The 25,118-nt window shown below is 38.9% G+C and overlaps 2 protein-coding genes across 2 annotated transcripts in view; both read right to left on the reverse strand.

The window, feature by feature from the left end:
• LOC134844878 (uncharacterized) overlaps positions 1–25,118 on the reverse strand; it is a 527,221-nt gene that overhangs the window by 350,869 nt on the left and 151,234 nt on the right. The window lies entirely within an intron of this gene.
• LOC134844153 (trithorax group protein osa-like) lies at positions 534–17,274 on the reverse strand. The gene is made up of 4 exons (XM_063860693.1): positions 15,504–17,274; positions 14,896–15,191; positions 14,247–14,564; positions 534–3,187 (listed from the first exon to the last, which is right to left on the reverse strand). Exons 1-4 carry the CDS (start codon positions 15,847–15,849, stop codon positions 827–829), a joined length of 3,321 nt encoding a protein of 1,106 aa, XP_063716763.1. The 5' UTR covers positions 15,850–17,274; the 3' UTR covers positions 534–826.

A 25,118-nucleotide genomic window follows, 5' to 3' on the forward strand; every position in this document is an offset into this window, starting at 1 on the left:
GTTCTCGCGGAAATGCCTTTTCCGCGTTAACTCCGAACGAAAAACTAAAAGCGAGTATTCAAAAAATCCAGTCGCCGAAAAAAATTTGAAGAATTTCTCAGAAAAACACGACAGAGTAAGTGAAAACTCGAGGCCGTCATCAAAACAAGAAAAATGATTTTCATGTATTGCTTTGAAAGAAATTTCAGTCAATTTTCATTCAAATCTAGCTGAACATTTACTATGTAAAAGAGTGAAATAGCTATGAAAAAAATATAATCACAAAGAATAGCATGAAAGCTACGTGACAAATGATTTAGACAAAAACCACTCGGTCAATTTTTGTCAATTTGATTTCACGAGAGTAAATATCACAGATAAAAACAAACAATCAGTTTTAATGACAAAATTCCAAATATAAGTTCTTGCATTAGTCATATGCCCCCTTTGAATGCTAAGCATAACTCGGATACAAGAGCTATGAAACCTCAATACTAATTCCTTGCCGTAGAAAGGCACTCAATTATTTAAAAAATATATCGAAAATTGTGTACTTTAACAGGAAAATATTTCATCGCATTTAGAGAAAAATATGTAAATCAAATTATCTAAGTGCAATTTACATTTATCATCTACTCAAAAATATTGACAACAGCAGATAAAATGTCAATTGTCTCTGCTCTCAATCTGAAAATCCCTCGGCATGATTAAGTCTAATGGATTGAACAGTACTGCGCTACTGAATCGATTGACTCGTCAATGATTTATCACTATACCACAGTTGTAATTGGATAAGTGCAATTTCTACCTACTGAATGCCAAATATTTAACTTGAACTAAACAGTTTTTACATAGAAGAGAACTGGAACTCATTGAAAGTGTTTCTAGGATCATACATAGGACCCCCGCCGGGAGCCATCATCATCGGATTTTGACCAATGCCACCCGGTTGACCATCGGGCCCCCCTCCCGCCATCATCATGTTCTGGGATGAGGGCATCATATCTGGACCACCCTGCATATGAATACCATGAGACATTGGTGCGGCAGGGTTATTCGAGCTTGGAAAGTCAGGATTGTCTTTTGATTTTTCCCTTGTTTTTCCATCCGGCAGATACTCTACAGTACCTTTAGGCGTGTCTGATATGGGTTTGAAGTCGCTTAAGCTCGAGTACATTTCAAAGTTGGGTGCTCTGTGTATCTGCGTGGGTTGAGAAGCCGTATGCATTCCATTTGATTCCATATGTTGATTCCACATTTGCTGCTGGTGCGTGTTGTTTGAATTCGGAGCAGACGGTGGCATGCCCTGACCAGCAGGGTCAAATCCGGGTCCATATTTATTGTACTGGTTCATCTGAGACGGCATAGAGGTATTGGTCATTGCAGTGGAAGGATATCTGTTGCTCTGCACCTGCATGTTAACCGCCACGTTTGTCCTCAGATTAGGACCCTGAGGAAGTGCTGATCCCTGGACGTTGAATTGGGCTCCATTCAAATTGCTTTGAACCATGAACCTGTTTTTATCAACATTGACAGATATTTGGCGCTGGTCTCCACCTCCTGACATCATGTTATGATATCCCAACTCATCCATATCATAGCCACCTTGTTGCTGTTGTGACATCATATTAGGGTCTAGAGACTGATTTGAGCCAGCGGTGGAATCAGATTGCACTTGCTTCACAGAGTAGAAGTCAGAGTTTGCGCCTGGCTCATTTGCAAAATTCTGCTGATATGGCATTTGGGAGCTGTACTGACTATTGGGTCCAGGCATGTGTGAAGGCATGTCTTGATGAGGAGGTCCAGCTCCATTGAACATACCCGGATTTCCCATTCCTGTATACGGTTGCTGAGGACTCGGTCCCTGTGAGTTGACTTTTGACTGATTAGGTTCCTGTTTCATGGGCATTGGATTGTTCATCATCATCATTGGATTATTGTTTGGAGCCTGTTGCATTTGATAATTATTGCTCATGTTGGGGACCTGAGACGAGGAAGGCATAGCAGGCGGCTGCTGATTCGACATGTTGTTCATTCCTGGTGAATTTCCATTTCCACTTCCTATTGTCATGATTACGTTAATCATCGAATTGTTTCCAGTAGGTTGTTGTTGCTGAGGTTGTGGAACTGGCATTCTCTGCTGCTGCTGAAATGAAGCCATAGACGTTGGTACACCACCAGGGTACTGTTGTCCGCCGGGTACTTGGTTTGAATTAGCTCCTTCTGCTGAACTTCCAAGACCCCCAGGCATCCCATTTCCTGGAATGAAGGGCATCATTGGTCTGCCAGGCTGAGCCGAATTCATGTTCATAGGAGTATTTGTGCCATGGGTCATACCACTTAACCCAGGGCCTTGGCCGGGTATAGTTTGCTGGCCTGGATTAATACCAGGCTCCTGGACACCATTCGGAGGAGGAAACATCATATGAGCTCCAGTTCTTGTATTCTGTGAATACATAGGTCCCATTCCTGGAGGCATAAAAATACCTCCTCCGGGACCCGGTGCTCCAGGATGCCCGGCCATTCCCATAACATTGTGAACGTGGTTGATATTGCAGCCAGGTCTACACTTAGGTACCATATGGGGATGCATCGCTGGGTTCATTCTCAAAGCCGGATTTGCATGCATTTGAGCAGCTAGATGGGGAGGTGTCCCAGGAGGCAGGTAGGGCGATGGACCGCCAGGAATTGCAGAGGGATGGTGTCCCATTGCTATCATTTGTCTGGCTGCCGGGTGGAGCTCCCTTGGACCACTCATTTGATGCATACACATTCCCTGCACGCAATTTGCGTGATTGTGCTGTTGCTGCTGCTGTTGTTGACGCATCAAGTCTTGTCTGATGGCTGCAGCTCTGTTTGCAGCAGCCATGGCCACGGCGTTTGCTGTTTGGTTGCCACCTCCCATTGGAGCTATCATTCCTGGAGGCGCTCCTGGAGGCGGGTGACCCATCATTGGGTGCATCATCCTCTGGTGATGATGCATTGCTGCTGGATTCATTGGGTGCATTTGACCTTGAATATTCGGCTTGCAATCGTTCATGTTCATTTCATCATCTAGCAGGGATTTTTTAAGTGTTTTCAAGTACTCCGTTTTCATTGCACGCTTTGACAGCAGGTCTTGAGAAAGATTCGACTGTGAATTGTTTTGGGATGTGGGCATCTGAGTGTTTGCGCCACTGCTGCCATTTGTCCGACATGACTCTGCTTCCTAAAAAAAACAAATTCAATTTATAACAAAGATTGCCGGTTGCTGTGCAAGTGGCACAGAATGTTCCGACCACTAAAAAATACATTTTTTTTTTCAAACTAGTGTAGTTTTTTCGGCCTGATGTGATAAAAGGATCGGAAAAAAACCAGAGGTTAGGCAAATTCGACAGTCATAGTAAAATAAGCAAATTGAAAAATAATTTTTCTAGAAAAATGACTAGAAAAACGAAAAAACATGTTGAAAAATGTTTAAGTTTTTTTTTCAAAATTTTGAAGTTTTTGATTCCAAAAAGGCACAAAAATACTCACAAGAACTAACGTTACCTCAAAAAAATTTTCCAATTCAAACAAAGCTATTGTAAGCTGTTAGGCTATTAAAATAGGCAATTGTAAGCCTGCTCGCTCGTATAAACACAAAAAACCAAAGAAATTTCTCGACACTGAGATAACTTTTTGAAAATTTTAAATGTGGTTCGAATCACGACTGTAAGGGCTTTATAATGATTTATCACTCGACTCTTTCTGATGATTATTTGTGACAGCTAATTATGCGTGGAAAACAAAAAAAACTAAAACACCAGAATACAAAGTTCCTCCCCATTTTTCAAATGGTCGGAACAAAAAGTGAAACAAGATAATCATGAATCAATTGCTTCCGATTCTTAATTATTCAATTTATGACTTCATGAAAAAAGAAGACTTTCATTAAAAATTCTATACATTCAACTCAGCCAACTGATGCTTAGGACAATATAAAAGAACAATTAAATAAAAAAAAAGTTGATTGAAAATCTGTGATTAACTTTCCAATTTCGAAGAAAATTATATATACCGTTAAGCTCTATGAATTTCTAGGATGGTTAACGATTGGCGCTTTTTTTCATCTCTTCTATTCGATAAAAACGGGCACATTTTTTTCCGCTAGGAATTCAGAAAATTTAAAGCCATTTTAACACCTATACACTTGTGATGTTCGATAATGGAGCTTGCCTTACTTTTATTTTTAAAAATGAACTAACACTGGCGACGAAAAAAAATTAGGTGAATCAAAACTTTGGTTACCCAAACAAGGTGAACCAAAATTTTTTTATTTCTCGATAAAAAACAACTAGGGGCCCTACTAAAGCTGGGGGTACGTGTTCGATATTGAACGAATTTGCTATACTGATCCGGCACAAAAATGATATTTCAAAAACTCAATTTTGCTCAAAACCTTAGTTGTTTTTCTGTACTGAAATAAGTGGGAAAAGTGAAAATTTTTTTGAGATAATCAATTATCGCAAGAAGATAACATCTCTCTTACAAAAACTTAAGGAGTCGCCGCTTCTGCAGGACCAATTATCGCAATGGATTCTTTCAAATGAACTTTTCATCTCACATTTGATTGCGTAAATTTGAAAATTCAACAAAAACTTTTGAAAAACGTTTTAAAAACAAAAGTTCTAAAAAAGGGTCAGAAAACTTTCCAAAATCCATAACTTTTTTTCCAAAAAGCAGGTTGTGGCCACTTTGCAGAGAGAAGTCGAAAACGAAAAAAAGCAGGTTGTGGCCACTTTGCAGAGAGAAGTCGAAGACTAAGAAAAATGAAATTTGAACAAACCGATTAGAAAAATGCGAAATAAAGTTGAAAAATGCGTAGACGAGAGTTTAAATTGTGTTTTCTTTGAGATGAACCAAAATCAGGTCAGTAAGACGTTGAAAAAAGGCCGAAATAATTTGGGTCGCAGACCTTTTTTTAGCGAAATAAAAAACACAGGAAATACGTAGTCAAGGCAAGTAAAATTACAAATTGTAGCAGTAAATCAAACACTAAAGGCAACATAAAAAAATACGCGTAGCAAAAAAAATTCCAAGATGTTACTACTAAACCGACTACAGATAAGCAGACAAATAATTGGCCGACAAATTTATTTGAAACAGATTTCCAGTTTGAAAAGAAACAGGCTCTGGTCAGATTCGAACTCCGGACCTTTGCCGTCCCAGGAACATTCGTTAACTGTGGGCTAAATCGGCCGAAAACGCTGAGAAATTTGACCAAATTATGAAAAAAGGTAACTAGAGATGACTCCGGACGAGTCCTGTGTACAAATCTGTTTATGGGAAAAGAGTCTAGTAACCGATTGCAATACCCTTGCTTATCACAAGGGTAAAGATGAAAGGCAAATTTAAAACTATAATGAATTCTGTTGAAAAAATCTTTGGCTAAAAACCTACTTTTGGTAACTTTTAAAAAATCAGTTTTCGAAAACACAAGGACCCGGGCTACACAAACTCAATTCTGTTCTTTCTCATAACTACTAGATCGACAAACGATTAAAAATTCTTGAAATCTTATAGAAGAGTCGATTGCTGAAAATGGTTATCACTGTAGGACATAGGTTAGCAAGCTCTTGAACAACTACAAAAAAGCAGTTGACTAAAAACTGATAAAAAATTAAACAAGTAAGCTAGGTATAATCTCATGATTTCAATTATCTTCACTTAAAATATAATAATCACAGCATGCCACAAAAAAAAGCGAGTAAAATTTAATCTACCTCAGTGGAAAAAAAAACAAATCACAAAAAGTTTTTATTGAAGTTCTTACAATTTTTGGTTTTTGATAGAGTGTCGCTCGGAGAAATTGATTGTAGGCATATAAATATGAATTGCGAAATCTGAATCTACTTTCTAAAAATTATTTACTACGCAAATAGGAAATTAAGGTAAATGAGCCGACAGAGTTGAAGCCGACACTTAACAAGCTGAAAGTAATCCAAAACCTTTTCGGAAAAAACATTACACGTACAAATTGCACAGACCAATAACGGACCCTGACAAAGAAGTACATGTAAGAAGTACATCAAAAAGAGCATAGCAATGGTAAATTAATCAATTGAACATTCTTTGAACAATTTAGGAGAAAAAAATCTAGTGCCCGCTCACGTGAAGACTTTCCTTAAAAAATTATTACAAGCTGAACGATTGTCTTCCCAAACACAAAAAAACATGGCCAACAGACAGTTGGCAAAAGGTCTCAAAGTTATATGGCCTTAAAGCTCTTTGAATTTCAACAACAATTTATGATAGTTACAAATTGACATCGAAAAACAAATTTGAGAACACTGGACCACTGGGTTATTTTTTTATTCCGTTGGAAGCCTTAAAACTGAATTCCACTTTCGAAATTAAGAATCTTTCACAATTTTTCGCGCCACTTGCGCTTTTTATTTGGAGCGCGCGTTTTAGCGTATTTTTAGGAAATGAACTTGAATTAAACCTAAACAAGCACATATACCTAAGTGCATTCATGAATGTATTAATATGTAAGAATGCACTTCTGAAGTTCTTAGCGCATTTTCAGGTTTTTCCTGAAAAAAAGTATCACCAAGACCTATATAAGTGTCCTCACTACTTTCATCTACTCATAAATAGTCACCACAACCAATATAAGTAAAACTTAAAAACCAAAAAAATCATCACAACAAATATACGTGACAATCACTTCGTTCATTTACACTTAACAAAGCAGCAAACATATTATCAAAATTAATAAAGTAATTTGAAAGTCTAAATAATGAGACAATTTGAAGTGTTTGTCTAACCTATAAAACACTATTTGGTAAAAATTTATATTTTAAGAATTTCTTTTGAAAAAAGTCCCAAAAAACTTCCAATCCACTTAATTAGAACAGTCAACAGACAGTTGGAAAAGAATCAAGGTACGCAAGAAACAGAAAAAGATCTGACTTTTGAACTTCAAAGAAGAAAATATATGGCCTTAAACCTCTTTGAATTTCAAAAACTATTCATAATTGAAAACACTTCAATTTCAAGAACAATCCATAATTGCATTTGTTTAAATATGAGAAAACTGGATCAACAGGCACTTTTAATTTAGCTGTGAAACACAAATTTAAAATCCACTTTCGAAACTAAAAATTGATCACATTTTTCGTGATCTGTGCACACTTTTGCTATTTAATAGCGGAACTTGCGTTCCCTTATAAAAAGGACCTGAACTGAATTTAAAAAGAAATCAAGTCAAACCGAGAAAAATAAAACTTAAGTGGGAACAATTTTTAAGACATTTTACTGAAAAAAAAATTACATATATATATACACCTTCACTGCGTTGATTGACTCTTAAAAATCACAAAAAGCACATTCCAAATTATTAATTTTTTGACTTAACCAAATAATCATAAAAGTTCAACATTCACCAATAAAATTTCAGAATATTGATACCTCGTCCCTTTTTCATCAATTTCTGCTAACCTCAAGCTACTTTTCCGTTTCTTATTGTTGCTAATATGCGAAGTAAAATCTTTCTTTCTGCCTCATTCATACTTTTTTCTAAATATAAAGGCTTTGCGGCAAAAAGATAACTATAAAGGATTATTTTTTACAAAGAGTGAATTTGGAAACCAGCTAAAATTTAACGCATTCATTAGCGAAACATTTCCTTTTATCTTGTGCGAAATCGGCTCTAATTAAACTGTCCCTTAAGCACTCGCTGCTTTATTTTTTAAATTATCTTTTGCTCGAATGCCATGAACATCCTTTTTGTTGAAAACGATAAATTTTCCCCACTTTCGTTTCGCTTAGATTTAATGCTTTACGCTTTTATGCTAGCAAAATGGAAACAATAATCATAATTTTTATTCATTCTGGCCAATTTTTTCCCATAAAACGGGAACAAACAATGGACATCACCTGCTGCCGTTCTCAGGCCGATTTTTGAAAATAAAGCAAAACAGAAACAACAAGCAGCTTCTTAATAAAACATGCCAGTCAGCTTTTTTTAATAAACGGAACAGATTTCTTTGTCAAATATACAAGATAGAACGAGAGTTCATTAAACAAACAGAGCAAAGCATTATTTTTATGTCACTCATAGGAACGAAAAAAAAAATCAGTCAACAAAATGTTGCAAAATATTATTCAATTTCTTTTTTTTATGATCAATAACTTTCGAATAAAACCTAATTCAATTTGGGATTTACATAATTATGCTTCTGAAAAATTCAGAATTCGATTAAACGAACTAGAACGAAACTTTGGGCGACTGTGCTGAAAGAAGTAAGGCCGGTTAACATTTGGTCGATAATTTGCAAAAAGCGGGGTCGTTAATTGCTTGAACTATGTAAGTGGCGAAGGATTTACAAAAAAGAGTCAGAGTCAATCCAAAGGACAAAACATAGCGAAGCAAAAAACGCACAACAGCTAAGCCCAAAAAATAGCACGAAAGGCTGAGTCGTTTAAAAATGATAATGATTTGTTAACATTCGTATGGAATGCTGTTAAATTTGAGAAAAGATATTGAGAAAGATAACTGCCAGTGTTGAATAAGTATTAAAAACAAAATTCATCGAGCAGACACTAATTGAGTAGACGACCGTTGAGCCGAAAAAATTGAGCCCCCAAATTTTACGCCCCCTATGGAAGTGCATAAGAAAACGAAAAAGTTTGGTCCTGAAACAAAAAAATCTACAAAAAAGTCAGTTAAAAATCAGAGTTGATTTATAAACAAACAAATTCGAACGGAACGGCCATTTACAATAAAGACACGCTCAACAAATATCTGTTGCCAGACATTCTGTTCTGTTGCCATCAGAACAGCCATTTAAATGATTTTGTTTATCTAGTTGTAAACCAAAAAGGTATATATTCCGACATGATAACGATTGCGAATCGCAAGCGTAGAAAGAACCCCAAGAACCAAAAAAAAACGTGGATTGAGATTTTTTGAGCCTTTCGAAGAAAAAATATACCAAATTTAACTCTTTGAAATTCAGGAATTGTTCATGATTGGATCTTTTTTCTTAAGCTCACCCATTTGAAGAACACTAGAAAAAAGGAATGAAGCTGAACTTTCGACCAAGCGTAAAAATCAAAAAGTACACCATTTTGCAAACAAAAGCAAAAAGCAATTGCAAAAAAGATTGAAAAGTCAAACCAAAATACAGAAAATGAGCCAGAAAATGGGAGATTGAAAAGTCTTAAAAATACAAAAAATGAGAAAACATAGCCAACAGGCAGTTGGGTAAGTGCCGATGAACTCAAGGAAAATGATTGAATACTTTTTGAAACGCTTTCGAGTTTCATATTAAAATAAATATCACATAGCTCTGTGAATTTGTCGACTCTTTTATAATTGTATTTCTTGAAACAGAGGCGAAGCTGCGCTTCGCAAACACTAGCGAGAACACGACAAAAAAGAAGCTTTATAAACACAGAGTCGAAGTTGCACTTCGCATACACAAGCAAAAATATGACCGATAACGCTACTGGGAAAAACTGAATTAGTAAAATTTTGAGTCTACAAAACTTCTTAAGTGACGCACGCCAATTATGAAGGATAACCAGTACCAGTCTATTTGAAAAAAAGTACCAACTAACAAGCATCAGTTTATAGAGCAGTCTGTGGAGCAGTAATAAAATGAAAAAAATTAATGTAATAAAAATAAAATGAATTTTTTTTTAAATTTGAGATATTTTGTGAAAATCATCGCCCACACGCCATATTAAGTACAAAGTGATAAATTTCGCTCCTACTCACTAATCAATCATGGTGAAAAAACTTCCTTCAACCAATTTGGAACGATTTCTAAGACGGATGAAATCTCCGCTTACGCGTTAATAGCGCGAAATATATCGCGCGTTAATTGTCCCAAATTGGTCAAAATGGCAATCTTTCAACCCCCATAACTTTATGAAAAATGATCACAGGTCAAATGTCTTTTCAAATTTAAGCGCAGAACAACACAACTTTTTGAATGAATTTTTAAAATTCCGTCAAATTAGCTAGTTAAAAAGTCGAATTGTCTGAAGAAAAAAAACACCCCGAGCACAAACATTCCGTTACTTTCGTTATGAAAGTCGAAATAACAATAATCTGTGTTTAATACCCTTAGCATTGGCAGTACTTAATAGCTTGTTTTTGATCAAAATGAACACTTTCATTTCCACATAAATGGTTCAATAATATATATTTTGACAGCATATTATGGATGGCCCCACCAAGATGCAAATGGCGTCAAGCCCCCCCTCCCATTGGGTCGGGAGAAGCTCCGAAGTCTCCGGGTTTTCGGTTACGGAGCGTCTGAAGCCGGCCAGGCTGCTCCGTCTGCTCATCCTTATACTACTACTCCGCTCCGGCATTAATCCAAACCCTGGTCCAGGGCCTTACTTTTGCTCCCCTTGCTCTTTCCGCATCAAACGCACCCAGCCCAGCGTCTGGTGCCACATCTGTGGTTACATTCACCTTAAATGTAGTGGTCTTACCCACCTTAACCAACACCACCTTGACTACTATTGCCCTACCTGTACCTCTACCTACATTTTACCTCCCCCAGGCACCAGGTCCTCTAACTTGACCACCCCCAACTCCCAAACTTGTTCAACTTCCCTAACCGCCCCCCAACCCCACCTCCCTAACCCCCCTCCCCCTCCCACCCTTCCCACCTCCTCGAATAATAATTCCTCCTCCCAAAATCGCGCAAATCGTAATCGTGTAAATAGTGTAAATAACTCAAGTTCAAACAACCATTTTAATCATACTGCTGTTAATAATGTAAATAGTTCACCACACCCTGCCAAAGGCCTTTTAAAAATCCTTCAATTTAATTGCAACGGTATCTCCGGAAAAGCACCCGAAATTGCTGCTTTCTTATCTCAAAATCAAATTCATATTGCTGTCTTCCAAGAAACTAAATTAAGAAAGAAATCTCGAAACCCCTCACTTGGCTCACACTACACTTTAATTAGAAAAGATCGAGAAAAAGAAGGGGGCGGTCTTCTCATAGCCATACATGAGTCGATACAATACGAAGAAATAAATATTAACAACGATGGAACACTAGAGGCTATGGGCATATCAGTGGTAGCCAGTTCATCCAAGCTTCGTATTTATAATTTCTACATCCCCCCTCGCTCGAGCTGTCCCCCTGGTTACTCTGCGTCCCTTGCCGAACTACTTGAACCTGGGGACGCCTTAGTACTCGGAGATGCCAACGCACATTCACAACTATGGAACTCCAACATCGAGGAAGATCAACGCGGCTCTGTACTTAGCAATGAAATAACCGAATCCACCTTTGCTCCATTAAATGATGACACACAAACCAGAGTCCCTTTTAACTCAGAAAACCAACTCTCGTCACCAGATATTTCCCTCGCATCCCAATCGCTCTTACTCTCCACATCATGGACCCCAATTAAATCTCTAGGATCAGATCACCTACCCATTCTTCTAGAACTACCCTTGGATGATTTTATAAATTTTTCGCCTAAAAGGACTTTTGTAAATTTTTTAAAAGCAGATTGGATCAAATTCACAGAGGAAATTGAGGAGGGTTTCTTTTCAGCGGTTCCACCTTCCGGAGTTGCCGCTGGAGAGAAATTCTTGAGGGACCTGGTGCTCAGGGCAGCACGCCACCACATCCCCGCTGGCCGTATTCGCCACTTCACTCCCTCTCTTTCCCCCGAGTCCACTGCCCTAGCCGCCGAAAGAGATTTAAGCCGAAAACAAAATCTCCCCCCAGAAGTCATATCCCAACTGAACTGTAGACTCATGAAACAGACAGCAAAGGACAAAGAAAATAAATGGCGAGAATTCCTCCGGACTTGCGACTACCGCACTGGTGCCAGAAAGTTCTGGAAAGTGGTACGCTCCTTAAATGGATCTAAGCCCGTGGCAGGAAGACACCCCATTACTTTTGGTTCTAAACCCATACACTCACCTCGTGATATTACCAGCTCTTTTAACAAACAATTCACCAATGCCAGACCCCACGCCTCTGACAAACTCCTTCGTATAACGAGAAGAAAAATTGCCAAACTACCACTGTCAGACAGCCCAATTTTTACCCCTGAAAATACTAAACAAGCCATTGCAGACAGCAAACCATCGCGAGCGCTAGGTCCCGACGGCCTCTGTAATATACATCTTAAACATCTCGGCCCACTTGCTACTCAATACTTAACATACCTTTTTAATATCTCTTTGTCCGAAAACATTATCCCCCAAATTTGGAAAAATTCAAAAATTGCACCGCTTCCAAAGCCCAATAAGGATCTTAAACAATCAACATCTTACAGACCTATATCCTTACTCTGCCCAGCAGTTAAAATTCTGGAGAGGCTCGTTCACCCCATCTTTACCAAACATCTCCCCAACGCCAAACACCAACACGGCTTCCGCCCTTTTCACTCCACCACCACAGCTCTCTCCACTCTCGAATTTTACATTTCAGACGGTTTTAACCAAAATCGCCCCCCTAAACGTACGGTACTGGCCACACTTGACTTATCTAAGGCTTTCGACATGGTGTGTCATCGCTCACTTGTGGAACTCGTTCATGACACTCCCCTCCCAAGAAGTCTAGTCCGCTGGCTAAGTAATTACCTTAATGGTCGACAGGCTGCCACCTCATTCCGTGAACACACATCCCCCCATCGAATAATCCACTGTGGCGTACCCCAAGGTTCTGTTTTATCACCCACACTCTTCAATTTTTATGTCCATGATGCACCGCCACCTCCCGATAATGTAAACCTTGTTTCGTATGCAGACGATTTCCACCCCTTCGCAAGCAGTTCCAATATTGATATCGCCTCAAACTCCCTCAATAGCTACCTAAAAAGGCTCTACGATTTTTTCACCTCACGCAAACTAAGTTTCGCGTCCTCTAAAGGATCAGTTACACTTTTCTCCTCTTATAACAAAGAATTTAATAAAACACCTAGTGTTCTTTTAAATAACGAGGCGCTACCCCTAAACAAAAATCCAACAATCTTAGGGGTGACATTTGATCCAACACTTTGTTTTGCCACTCACTGCAAACAATCCGCTGAAAAGGCCAGACGCAGGATCGGAATCCTGAAGGCATTAGCAGGATCAACCTGGGGTCACTCCAAAGAAACCCTCCTCCTAACTTTTAAAGCTTTAATTCGCCCCATACTTGACTATGCAGCCCCCGCATGGTCCCACGCATCAAGTAACACCTCCATAAATTGCCTGCAGGTTGCCCAAAACCAATCCCTTCGCGTTGTTACTGGATCAAATCTAATGAGTTCAACTGCCCACCTGCACAGTGAATCTGAAATCCTAACGGTCAAAGACCACCATACCCTTCTGTCATCTCAATTTTTTATCTCTACCTATCGTTCCCACCATCCCATTAATTTTATACATTCACATCCCCCTCCTCCCCGTCTACTTCGCCCCTCAATTATAAGCTGCTTCAAAGAAGACACCCAGAAAATTTTAACCGACTTTTCAGTCTACGCAAACCACCCTCTAGTTCTGGACGACCGAGACGAAGTCTCCACTTTTATTTTTAACTACTACAAACCAATTTTAAAAGACAACCATACCTCCCTTGTAACCAAGTTCCTAGCCGAAACCCCTCCGTCTAAAGTTATTTGTATCCCTCCCCCAAAGATTGACCCCTCTGAAAAATCTCTCCCACGTCCCACGCGCTGTAAGCTCTCCCAACTCCGGTCTGGCTACAGCCGGCTCCTTAACACTTACCTATCCCGCCTCGACAGCTCCATCTCCCACCTTTGCCCAACCTGTTCCCTTGCCCCCCACACAACATGTCACCTTTTCAACTGCTCCCAAAACCCCTCCCCACTCACCCCAGCAGACCTGTGGCTTCGGCCGGTAGAGGTTGCTAAGTTCCTTGACCTGGAGACAGAAGAGCCCAACCCGACCCGCGTGGGCTAACAACAACAACAACAACAGCATATTATAATTGGCGGAACAATCATTTTTTGCAATAAAGAATTTGTATTCTGAGCTACTTGTACAGCAACCGGCTATCCTTGTGCTTAATTTGGTAATTTATTATCTTAACATTGGGTTTAACATTGAGTTTCTTTGGGTTGAAATTTAGAATTCTCGAATATATTACGGAATTTCTTCAATGTTTCTGGTATTCAGAGCCTATCGCGTACCCCTAATACAATAAACAAACAAATACTTTTCGAATTTTTTCTATTTATCAACAACTTCAATAACCATTTTGAAAATTACTTCTATTTTGATGATCGAAAAGCCCAGCTAGAGAGCAAACCTGTTTTATATTCGTATGGAGTGTTCCGTTTGCTTGTGAAGTTGGTTGATTCTGAGCTCCTTGGTTGGATACATCTCCTACGTTGTTTCCCGGCGGCATATTAGCGTTAGTGCCTATTAGTTGTCCCGGTGGCACTGTCGACACTGCGTTTGTTGTAGCCGGCGAGAGTCCAGCATTTCCGGGAGAGTGGTGTTGCCAGGAGCGCGGGGTCGGGATAGAATCTGTGAGTGCCTTCATGTTTGCAATGGCTGTGTTGGCCTTATTTGTGCTATACTTTTGTTGCGCCTCCATTTTGATATTCAGCTTCATTTTGTCATCCTGAAAGAAAAATGCTGTTTCCAATCATTATTCATTGAATTAATTAGATTTAAGCAACAAAGGGTGGAATCTATGAACACTTACATTATAACATTCATTCAATTGATGCGTTTGTACCTTTTGGCATGCAACTATTAGTCGTCGCCCTTCAAGATTAAAATTTTTAGCACATGAGCAGTACGAATTTTGTGAAATTACAAACTGCCAATGAGTAAACTAAACATGAAATAGGATCCACAAACTTTAGCTCAAATGTTTTACTGTATGTTTTCTATATTGCCGTCTAGAACACAAGAGAGTTTAGCCCGTGCGAGCACCATTTATTACTTACCTCGATTGGATTAATGAACTTGACACTGTTGGCCTCGTTGGCGTGAAAAGAGGACAAGTGAGCGCATTGGCCCCTGGATATGAAGGATTCTGCTCTGTTGAGCATGGATGTTGAGAACAGTCGCACTGTCGTGTGCTGCTGTAGGTGATTTGGAGCTCCGAACTGATTGTTGAGAGTGACCGGCGAGTGAAATGACGTCATTTCAGACATTCTAGGTGGTTCCACATTGTTCTGATTTGAATTTTGGGGATTGTATTGAGGACCAAAATTGCTGTGCATCGAATACTCGGCTGCACCTGAAACATTTGGTTTAAATAACAAATCCACAACGATTACGGATAACAAGTTTTGATGCTCCGTGTAGGTCAAAAAATGCCCTTAGCAAAAACAATTTGTTTATTTTGTCAAAGTATTCCTAAGTATTCCCAGGTAAAAAATTGTTCACGTTAACATGGATGCATGGATGAATATATTCTTTTAATTAATTAATTGGATCTTCGTGAATGGCCTTTTCTGCACTAGTTCACTAACGAGCTGTCTCTGGTTAACTCAGGAGGAGATTATAATTGATCTTCTAATATAGTCAATATGTATTTGTATTAATCTACCGTTATTAAACTGTGGTCCTGAGAAAGCTGTATTGGCAGCAGGATTGCTGATAAAGCTAGATTTGCTGGGAGGTCCGAAACCAGAACTGCTTGCATCGGGTGAAGTTCCAATTGGGGCAGAGTTACCCTGCTGAGTCAGGCTAGACTTCCGCTTGACCCCTCGAGGCGAAGGGACCAGATTTCTAACGAGGGTTGAGGACGGACTCTTCCGGTTTTGAGCAGGTGGAGTTTTGGAGAGGATAGTTGAATCGTCGGCAGAAGATGCGGGGCTTCCGGATGTTGGGTTGCACGGTGGGGTCGAGGATCCAAAGGCAGCCGGAACGGAGTGTGGCTGCTCTAAATCCATTCTAACCTGTAATTAGTTCACTCATTCAAGGTAAAAAAAGCGATAACTATTTCATTCATTCAAAGTTAACGAAGCGATTAACTAAACAGCGTGAAGTCACAAGAGAAAAACAATCGGAATAGATCAATCAAGATGGAATGGAAGGAAAGTTTAAAATGAAATAAAGCGAGTTGAAAACAACAGGAAAAAGTGTCGCTTGATATTCACCACCATCGCAAAGCTAGGCTCGTATATTGAAAGTTGAGAGAGGCGCGTTAAACGACACAATAAATTTTTCAAGTAGCGCTCAGCAGCGTTGTTTCAGTTAAAATAATTGAATGGAGACGAAAAATGCGGAAAATCGATATTTGTGTGTATTATATCAAGAATGTATAATTTAGTAGGGAATAAAAATAAGGAAAGCAATAGGCACAAGAAGGGAAAAAGCTCGCGGCATTTGTGAGTGAAATAACGGATGATAAGGCAAGACAAGCTGGATTGGTAGTAGCAGCGGAGCTATTGGCCTAACTACTACCAATACTCCTACTTCTGATGCAGCCCAACGGAAGGGCGGTGATGGAAACCTAGACAAGATATGAACGGCGGCCGGTGAAACTGAGAGAGCCGGCGGATGCACTCCTCAAGTAGGTGAATTAAGACTGATGCTGGTATAAATGCTACCTGGCTGGGAAGAATTTATGGTCAACAAAATATAGAAAACAAAAGAGGCGACAGCAATCGAAACGAGGATTAAAGCAGAATAAGTTGGCTAGATACTCAATAAAAATCCTCCTCACTATTTTGCATTTTCAAAATTTACTGCTTCTTCCAACTCAATTAAGGCGCTGAAGAAAAAGAGCTTTGCATTTTTCTCCCGGTTGAAACTCTAGTTAGAAACAGAAGAAAGGGAAAAACTAAACAAAAACCTTTAAATTAAAATTAATTTACCTCGAGTAAAATTTAATCCATACTTTCCTCCTTTGAATGGGTAATAAAGTAAAGAAAAATTAAAGAAGCTCAAATTGTTATAGGAACAGCAAGTGAATACCACACGGAAACAAATTATTATAAAAAAGTAAGCATGTAGGGGTGGATAATCAAAACCGCTTGAAACTTACAACAAAAATAACAATATGCATAACATGAGCAGCTGTTAAAGTAATAAAAGAACAATTTATTAATTTTTCAAACCACAAAAAATAAGTGAAAATGAGATGGCTTAACGTCAGCAACTTGCCAATCTAATTTGTTAAGGCGCAGAACAGGATCAGTAATCAGCGAATAATTCAAATTTTTGTCAGGTGAGTGTAAAAGTGTCATGTTGTTTTCTATCGAGCTCAAACAGAACATGAACACTAGTGCCAAACGAAGTTATTGAGCATAATAATATAATCAAAGTTAAACATTCAGCAGTTGAGAAATTGTCGAACAAGTAGTCAGGACTTTGCAATGATAGATAACAAAATAAGAGTGGCAAACGATTGATACAATATTCAACTGTCGTCTAGAATATCGTAATACCACCAAGGTGGCGGTGGACTTTACTACTATGCAAACCGAAGCACAAACATCAAAACCACCTATTCAATCAATAGCGGGATTTACAAGGCGCAAAAGCAAATCTCAACAACAGTCGGCTCTTGATTTAATATAACAAACTTAACTGAAATGTTGCGTAATACGCGATAGCCAACACTACATTTCGCCTAAGCTTATAAAAACAGAAAATTCCTCGTATCAAGCTCAGGGTCTTTAAATCAAACTCCAAAATTTCTGTACAAAACGGGGAAATAAAGAGCAAGACGAAAATGAACTTCGAAGTCGATTCTGTTCGTTAAACGACAACTCTTAGCAGCAACAAGCAGTCAGAATCTAGGGTTTGGAAAGCTAGGGCTTTTCAAATCTTTACTAAGATCCCAGGTCTTGTTCAAATCGAGATCTTTAAATTAAAAATTAACTAGCGTAAAACGCACCTCCGGTACTCATGATAAACCGCAGATATTGGAAACAAGATCTGCATTCTTTGAGTGTGCTTTGACAGCACCCAATTACAGGGTTCGTAATTACAAAATTTGCAATATTTTATTAATTTTTTTTATACAAATTTTGAAGAACCATAAAATTTTGTGAAGTTTTATATAAGTTCTTCGAAAAATTTAAAATGAATTAAGAAACGTCACATCTGGGAAGCTAAAAGCACTTGAGCAGTCGCATTTGGACGCAAGATTTACAACTCCTGAGAGTACTCTTACAGTACCCAACTACAACGTTGGGAAATTCAAATTTTGAGAAACTTCACCTTAAGTTTTCTAAAAAGAGGTATTTTGTTTTGAAAACCAGAAAAAATTTCACATCTCGAAAACTTTTTTTTTCGATTACAAGAACTGTAAATTCTTAAAAGTCAATTAAGACGCGAGTAAAAAATACACAAAAACAGATATTTACAGATTTTTTTTGGAATATGGGAGTTTTATTTAAAATCAAGTTAATCCAAAGCTATTCCAAAATGAGCAGTTCTCTGCATTGTTCTGGCATTGTACCCATAACAGAGGCTGCGTTACTCATTTGAATTGCAATTGACAGTCTTTGGATAAGTTGGCTATATGCCTTCTTGTTGTGAGTTTCCTTGATGAGCCGTTTGCCCAAATCGAACAAAAAATTCTCGGTAGACGGGCCTGCTCTCCCTTGGACTTCAAAGGCTATAGGTTGGAATATGTAGCCCCTGTCAGTCAGTTCTTGATATTTAGTGGTCTTTCGCTCTTCAGCCGCTATTACTGTAGACCCTGGGTGGGTGGAGCTTCGTAGTATATTGCTAGGGGCCAGTGCATCAACTACTGGCATCCCATGCTAAACTTGCACCTCTGAACCATGGTACCAAGGTAACGCCATCAGTTCTTTTCCCGTCCGAGCGGGTGAGACCAACAGGTTCAAGCTGAGACGGGAGGCCTGCAGAGGTAAGTGCTCGTTTTATGATGTCGTTGATCATTGAATGCCTGGGAAATCGCCCTGAGCTCCTTTTACAGGACAGACCATGGCGTCCGTCGGCTCTCATCTCACTGCCACAGCTGCATAAATGAGGTTCGCAAAGAGGAACTCCCAGTCGTGGTCCGAGGGAGATTCGTATCTGATCGTCAGTGAGCTTGAGTCCGATTGCTTTTAGGGGTATGCGTTTAGCCATGCGCCAGCTATCTTTCCTTGGTATGCCAGAACTCTGGCTCTCGGTGTCTCATTGTTTGCGTTCACCAATTGGATGCGCGCGAACTTTTGCTTGTTGACAGCTGCGGACCAGTCTTTTTGTGCTGCGGGCTCCTTGATCACAACCGTCAAGTCAGCATCCGAGAGGGCGTGCCAATGCTCGATGGCCGAAAACAAAAGCTCGTCGTCAAGGTGTGTGTCCTCGGGAAGAATCTCGGAGATGAGTTTTTCGCTGCCGGCCGCTGGAGCAAGAAATGCAGATGGGGCGAGCTGGACAGCTGAACTCAAACCGATTCCGTCGTATTTTACTGGGAGCGTTGCCTGTTCCCACGAGGTGTCAACTATCTTGACGTTTGAGATTGATTCGAGACTTAACCGCAAGATCTCATCGTACTTTTTGAGAAGGACCGGTTGTTTGAAGCATGGTGATGTACGCAAAATGAAGAGGAGCTTTCGAATAGAGAAGGCGCTTTTAAGAAGTGATAGCGCATGATGGTTTTCAAGTTTCTTCAAGTTCAGTGATAGGCGTTCGAGATCTTCTTTCTTTTCTGTCAGAGTTTTTTCCAGGCTCCGCTTTCCGAGGGGTGAGCCTAGGATAACAAGGTCTTCTATTTCGGTTGTTTCAATGGGTGTGCAAATTTGCCTGAACTTCTTCAAAATCTTCGCCCGGTTATGCTCTTCTTGGTTGTCTAAGAACACGAGCTCGCACTTGGAGTAGTTTGTTTGAAGGCCCATATTCGCAAAACCAACAATGAGCCGTGGAAAATCATTTAGTATTACATCAGCCTCATCTGCGATGTTGCCATCGTCTAGGTACCACTCGTTCATTTCGCTTGTGACTCCTTCAACAATTTCCGTTAAGGCGTCAATGAAAAGAGGCTGGCCTTCAGGATCGCCTTGTTGAACTCCTTCACGATTTCGGTGGCGGCTTGTGTCCTGAATATAATGTCGCATTTCGTGCGATGCGGCTTCACACCCTCTCGGTATCTAACATCCAAGTTGCATTACGCCATCTTTCGCTACCCGTTTTTCCAGCAATTTCCGTTGAGCACATTTAGCGACGAGACGCATCAGGGTGTTCCCTACTGCGATGGGTCTGATACCACCTTTTGGTTTCGAGAAGGCAAACAGGTTCGCCCCGAAGAAGAAAGGGCGAAAGTATTCTGGAACTCCGCCCGACAGAACCAAGTTAGCGGGTATTCGCCGGAGAAACCGGATGCTTACTTCGCAAGAGCAGTAACGTAGCTTTATCGTTTGGAGCCATGGTTTCGGCGGAGCTTGCTAGCCTTATTCCGCTCTTCATGTCTCCTTCTTCGATCTTTGCTGAGACTAGCTCCGATAGATCTTGAGGCTTTTGCGTTCGCTTGCTTTCTGTTTTCGGGGTGCTGGGGGCTGCTTCGGGTCTCATTAGCTCGAAAACTACCCAGATTTGAGCAGTCTTATAAGATGGCAATAATAGCAATCTTTGAAAGTACTCTGACAGCACACAACTACAGGTTTGGGAATTTCACTTTAGTGAACTATTTTGTAATTTGAGTTTTCTGAAAATTTCAAAAAAAAATCACAAAAATTGTCGTATCTCTTAAACTAAAAAGATTTGAGCATTCTTAATTGGAGGCCGAATTTGCAACTCCTGAGATTACTCTAAAGCCCCCAACTACAGGTTAGGAATTTCAAACTTTGAAAAAAAAAATCACAAAAAAGTCATATCTGGAAAACTGCAAGGTTTTGAGCAGTCATATTTGGAGGCAAAATTCATAACTCCTGGGAGTACCCTGACAGAGCCTCACCACCGAGATGGGAATATCAAATTTTGTGATTTTTTATATACAAGTTTTCTGAACTTTTTTTAAATCCTAAAAAAAACGTCATATCTCGAAAACTACTAGATCTGAGCCCCCATAATTAGAGGCAAGATTCGCAACCCCTGAGAGTACCCTCACAAAATCCAACAACAGGACTGAGATCTTCAACATATTGAAATTTTTTAACATCTAAGTTTTTGAAAAATTTTTGAAAAATCATTTAAAACGTCTTATCTCGAAAACAACAAAAATTTGGTTATTCATATATGGAGGCCAGCATCGCAAAACCTGGGAAAACTCTGACAACATCCAACTATTGGGTTGCTAAGAACAAACTTGATAAAATAAAAACTGAATTTAAACGGGAAAGTCGAAAAAAAAACCTTAATCATTGCAATACACGATATAGCTTAACGTGAAAAAATTCTTTTGTTAAAGATGCAAAAAAATACGTTGAAAAAGCTTAAACATGGCGAGATAGTGAAGACCGAATTTAACTATATAATAGATTTGACACAAAAAAAGTTTTTAAAAAATTAGGAGACGGGTAGACAGACATAATCAAATTAATTTTAAAAAAGCAGGTATACAGACAGACAGACTTAATTTGGCCTCGAAAAAAAATACTGAAAAAATAATGACCTTGCGGAAAATTAATTGAAAAATTTTCTTAAGCATTGCAATATATGATATAGCTTAAACATGAAAAAATTCTTTCGTTAAACATGCAAAATTATTATGCTTAAACATGGGCGATAGCTGTCACTAGCATTTAAATATAGTATAGATAGACATAGATAGATACCAAAAGGCAGCTAGCAAATTGTTAATGAATTCAAGGAAGCAGACAAAAAACTTCATCAAATCAATTTAGCAATCTCCTCCCTTTCTCGTTTGGAGTGGAGATTGCTCAGGGGTAACCTACGAATGTTCATAAGCGCTTGAAAACTTTTTCAATAGCATGAACTTACGTGCCGGTTTGTGCAACAATCATAGACAAAGCCTAAAAAACAGCTCACTTGGCAAAAATACACCTAGAGCTCGCAAATATTTATTTAATAGAGGGGAACCATTCAGGAACAAGTCGCAGTATAGTTCTAATTAATTTTTTTAGTGTTTCCTTAGCGAATCATTCGAGAAAACGGAACTACTAATGATACTAATCACTGGAACAGGTGGTTCCCATTCTACGCTGGTTTGCCGCTAGAAACCCTGTGGGAACTGCAGTGATAGACTGAATGAGACAAAATCAACATGACCAGACAGGAACAATATTTCCCTAACTCTCTCCTTCGATCTCTCAAACATAAGCGATCCCTCTAATTGAATCAGAAGCTCAAAGCAGAGCTCGATGTAGCTACAACAACAACAACTTAAGACACAAGTGTCCTTCGACAACCAGAATCCCCAAAAAAAATCCAAAAGAGCTCGCAATTTGTTTCTTTATAAGAAATTTGCCATAAAGGAAAACCATCCGAGAAAAAATCCCTTTCATGATTTGATGAACATCAGCGAAGCATGATAAATAGCTCTTCACTATTTGAAGGCGGAAAGACAGAAAAACTTCCGGACATCAAAAATTCAGCCAACTGACAATTTCGAAATCATGAAGTGAGTTGCACCAGGCAACTTATTTCATTTAAACAGTTTAAAATAAGGATAACTGTTTTCCGGTCGAGAAGCACAGAATTTTCCGACCATATTCATAAAAACTACATTATTTTTGTTCTTTTTCAAATTGATGTCGCTTTTTGCACGCGGACTGACAAAAAACTATACAAACAAGTAGCAAGCAAGTGAATTACGCATAATATACATCATTTGTCCTAAAATATGAATAACAAAAAAAAAGAAAAAATCAAAAACGATTTTTTTACACAATAAATTTGAAATTTTCTTAAACTTTTTTTTTAACCTAAGTAGCGCTAAATTAAGCTAAAATTTTGCATAGGACGCACTAAATTATTTTTTTCTCAGCAAAACCAAGTTTTCGAAAACAACTGGTTTGATTTTTCACTTAGGAGTGGAGATTGCTCAATGGGTAATCGAGGAATCTTCATAAATTCGTGAGAACATTTTAAACTGCATGAACTTATATGCCAGTTTCCACGGGTGCTAAAATGATGAACGGTCCCTTGAAGCGAAAACACCTGGACCTCCAAATTATTACTTTATAGGAGGGTGACATTCAACAATATGCCCCAGAACTATTCAAACTTATTCTGAGTGTTTCTTTAGCGAACCATTCGAGAAATCGGTAGTGCTATGATACAAGGACCCTAGGCAAAAATACCTCTAGAGCTCGCAAATTGTTAATACAGAGACGAAGCGGAGCTTCGCACCCCTTGCGATACAACAAAAAATGGCACGGCAGCTATACCAAGAAACAGGCTCAAGCTGCATCGACAACTAAAATATTTTAACAAATTTGATCAAAATTTGTTTTTTTAACGTTTGTCTGGAATGCGAGTAAAATTAAGGAGAAAAACAACAGCCAGTGTTAAATAAGCATTTAAAAAATTCATTAAGCGGATACTGAGCAGACACAACTGGGGTAGACGACTGCTGAGCCGAAAAAAATCAGATTTGAGCTATAAATCGTTTGAACCAACAAACTTCTAACTTGTACGACCCATCTACCCCTCCGTACGCTCAAAAACAATTTGAAAAATTTGGTGAATCATACAGCGAATTAATAGGCAACTAAACCAATATATGAAAGCCTAAAATCGCGCTTTTTTTGTCCACTGGTGTAATTGATTTAAGAAATTTTTGCTAAAAAGTAAATTTCAAACGTTTTCGCAACTATGTGCATCGTCAGGATTTTTACAATAAACAAATCTAAATGACAATAAACCAACAATTTACAAATGTTATTTACAATAAATCACATACAATTTGGTTCTAAACCATCATGATAAAAAATTAGCCAATCACAGTTGACCTCTAAAATACTATTAAGATTAAAATACTTTTAACCTCTTAAATTAATTAAACATTTTTAAATTAATTTGTCTGGAAGTTTCTGAGTAATAATTTCGATTTAGACATGTACGTTTTAAATAAAAAACCAAAAAATATTTGTGACATTCGACCAGAATGTGAAAAATGCAATCTCTGCAGAATTCGGAATTTTAGCAGTAAGCCTTCCGGATTGGTGGTTTTTAAGAACTAAGGGCGTTATTGGAACGTTTAGCCAAACGGTGAAGGCTGGAATATTCTAGTATTTTAAAATTTCAAAAATTCGAATGATGACGTCAAATTTCTGAGAAATGCTGAAACGGCCATTTTAACAAGAAACGAGAGAAAAAACACAACAACAACATTAGTTGCGCTGACGATAACAACGACAATCTGTGACATTCGACCAGAATGGCCAAAATGCAGTCTCTGCAGAATTCGGTATTTTAGCAGCAAGCCTTCCGAATTGGCGATTTAGAACGGATAAGGACGTTATTTGAACGATTAGCCAAACGGTGAAGGCTAGAAGATTCTGGAATTCTAATTTTTAAAAATTCGAATTATGACGTCATATTTCTGAGAAACGTCAGAGACGGCCATTTTAGCTAAAATAGCAGAAAGAAACAGAACAACTTTATCTGCGATTACGAACAGTACGAAATCGAGACTAAAAGAACAACAACGAACTATCGAACAGCAGAGGACGTTCCGAGTTGCAACTATTGTGCTGTTACAATAGTTGCAAGGCCGTTGCGAGCAACGGTGAAGGGTAAAACCCAGCCTTCCGAGTTATTGTGAACTGGATATTAAGAAGCTTGATTCACCGGATTCAAGAATCCGGAAGGGTCTCGGGACGTGGACTTTTATGAACTTATATTGAATTTTAGCATCCGTCTGTAACATTCGTCTACTACAGTCACACATGAGGCTTAAGAAAAATAGGCCCTATAACCACTGGCTCAAGGGTCAGGGACACTATCTCTTGTGTTTTCCCACCTCAAGAACGGTCGGAGCCAGTTCGGTTCGCTTGTGACATGAGACTACGACCCGTTACAGCTTAAAGGCTACTACTAAAATATCCCCCCACTCTAGAATTAAGAACGTCCCCATACTTAGGTCTCTAGATACCCAAAATACATGAACGCCGTTAAAAACCGGGTTGGAACAATCCGTTAGGTTACTTTTTATTAGACAGTGTGACTTTGATCCATTTCAGATGGATCAACCTAAAACTCGCCTTACCTCAACATAACAATCATAAAACACACTCTAGAAATTTAAATTAAGGACTCACATGTTGATGCGCTCAAGCACAGGAAGTAATTAAAT

This window comes from Symsagittifera roscoffensis, chromosome 4 (genome assembly GCF_963678635.1).
Source record: "Symsagittifera roscoffensis chromosome 4, txSymRosc1.1, whole genome shotgun sequence".
NCBI classification, from domain to species: Eukaryota; Metazoa; Xenacoelomorpha; order Acoela; family Convolutidae; genus Symsagittifera; species Symsagittifera roscoffensis.

Excerpts from the sequence above, each read along its gene's own strand:
- LOC134844153 (XM_063860693.1), bottom strand. The coding sequence starts at position 15,849 with ATGGATTTAGAGCAGCCACACTCCGTTCCGGCTGCCTTTGGATCCTCG. Across the intron at positions 14,565-14,895 it reads AGTTCATTAATCCAATCGAG|GATGACAAAATGAAGCTGAA; the intron begins GTAAGTAATAAA and ends TTTTTCTTTCAG. Across the intron at positions 3,188-14,246 it reads TCCATACGAATATAAAACAG|GAAGCAGAGTCATGTCGGAC; the intron begins GTTTGCTCTCTA and ends TGTTTTTTTTAG.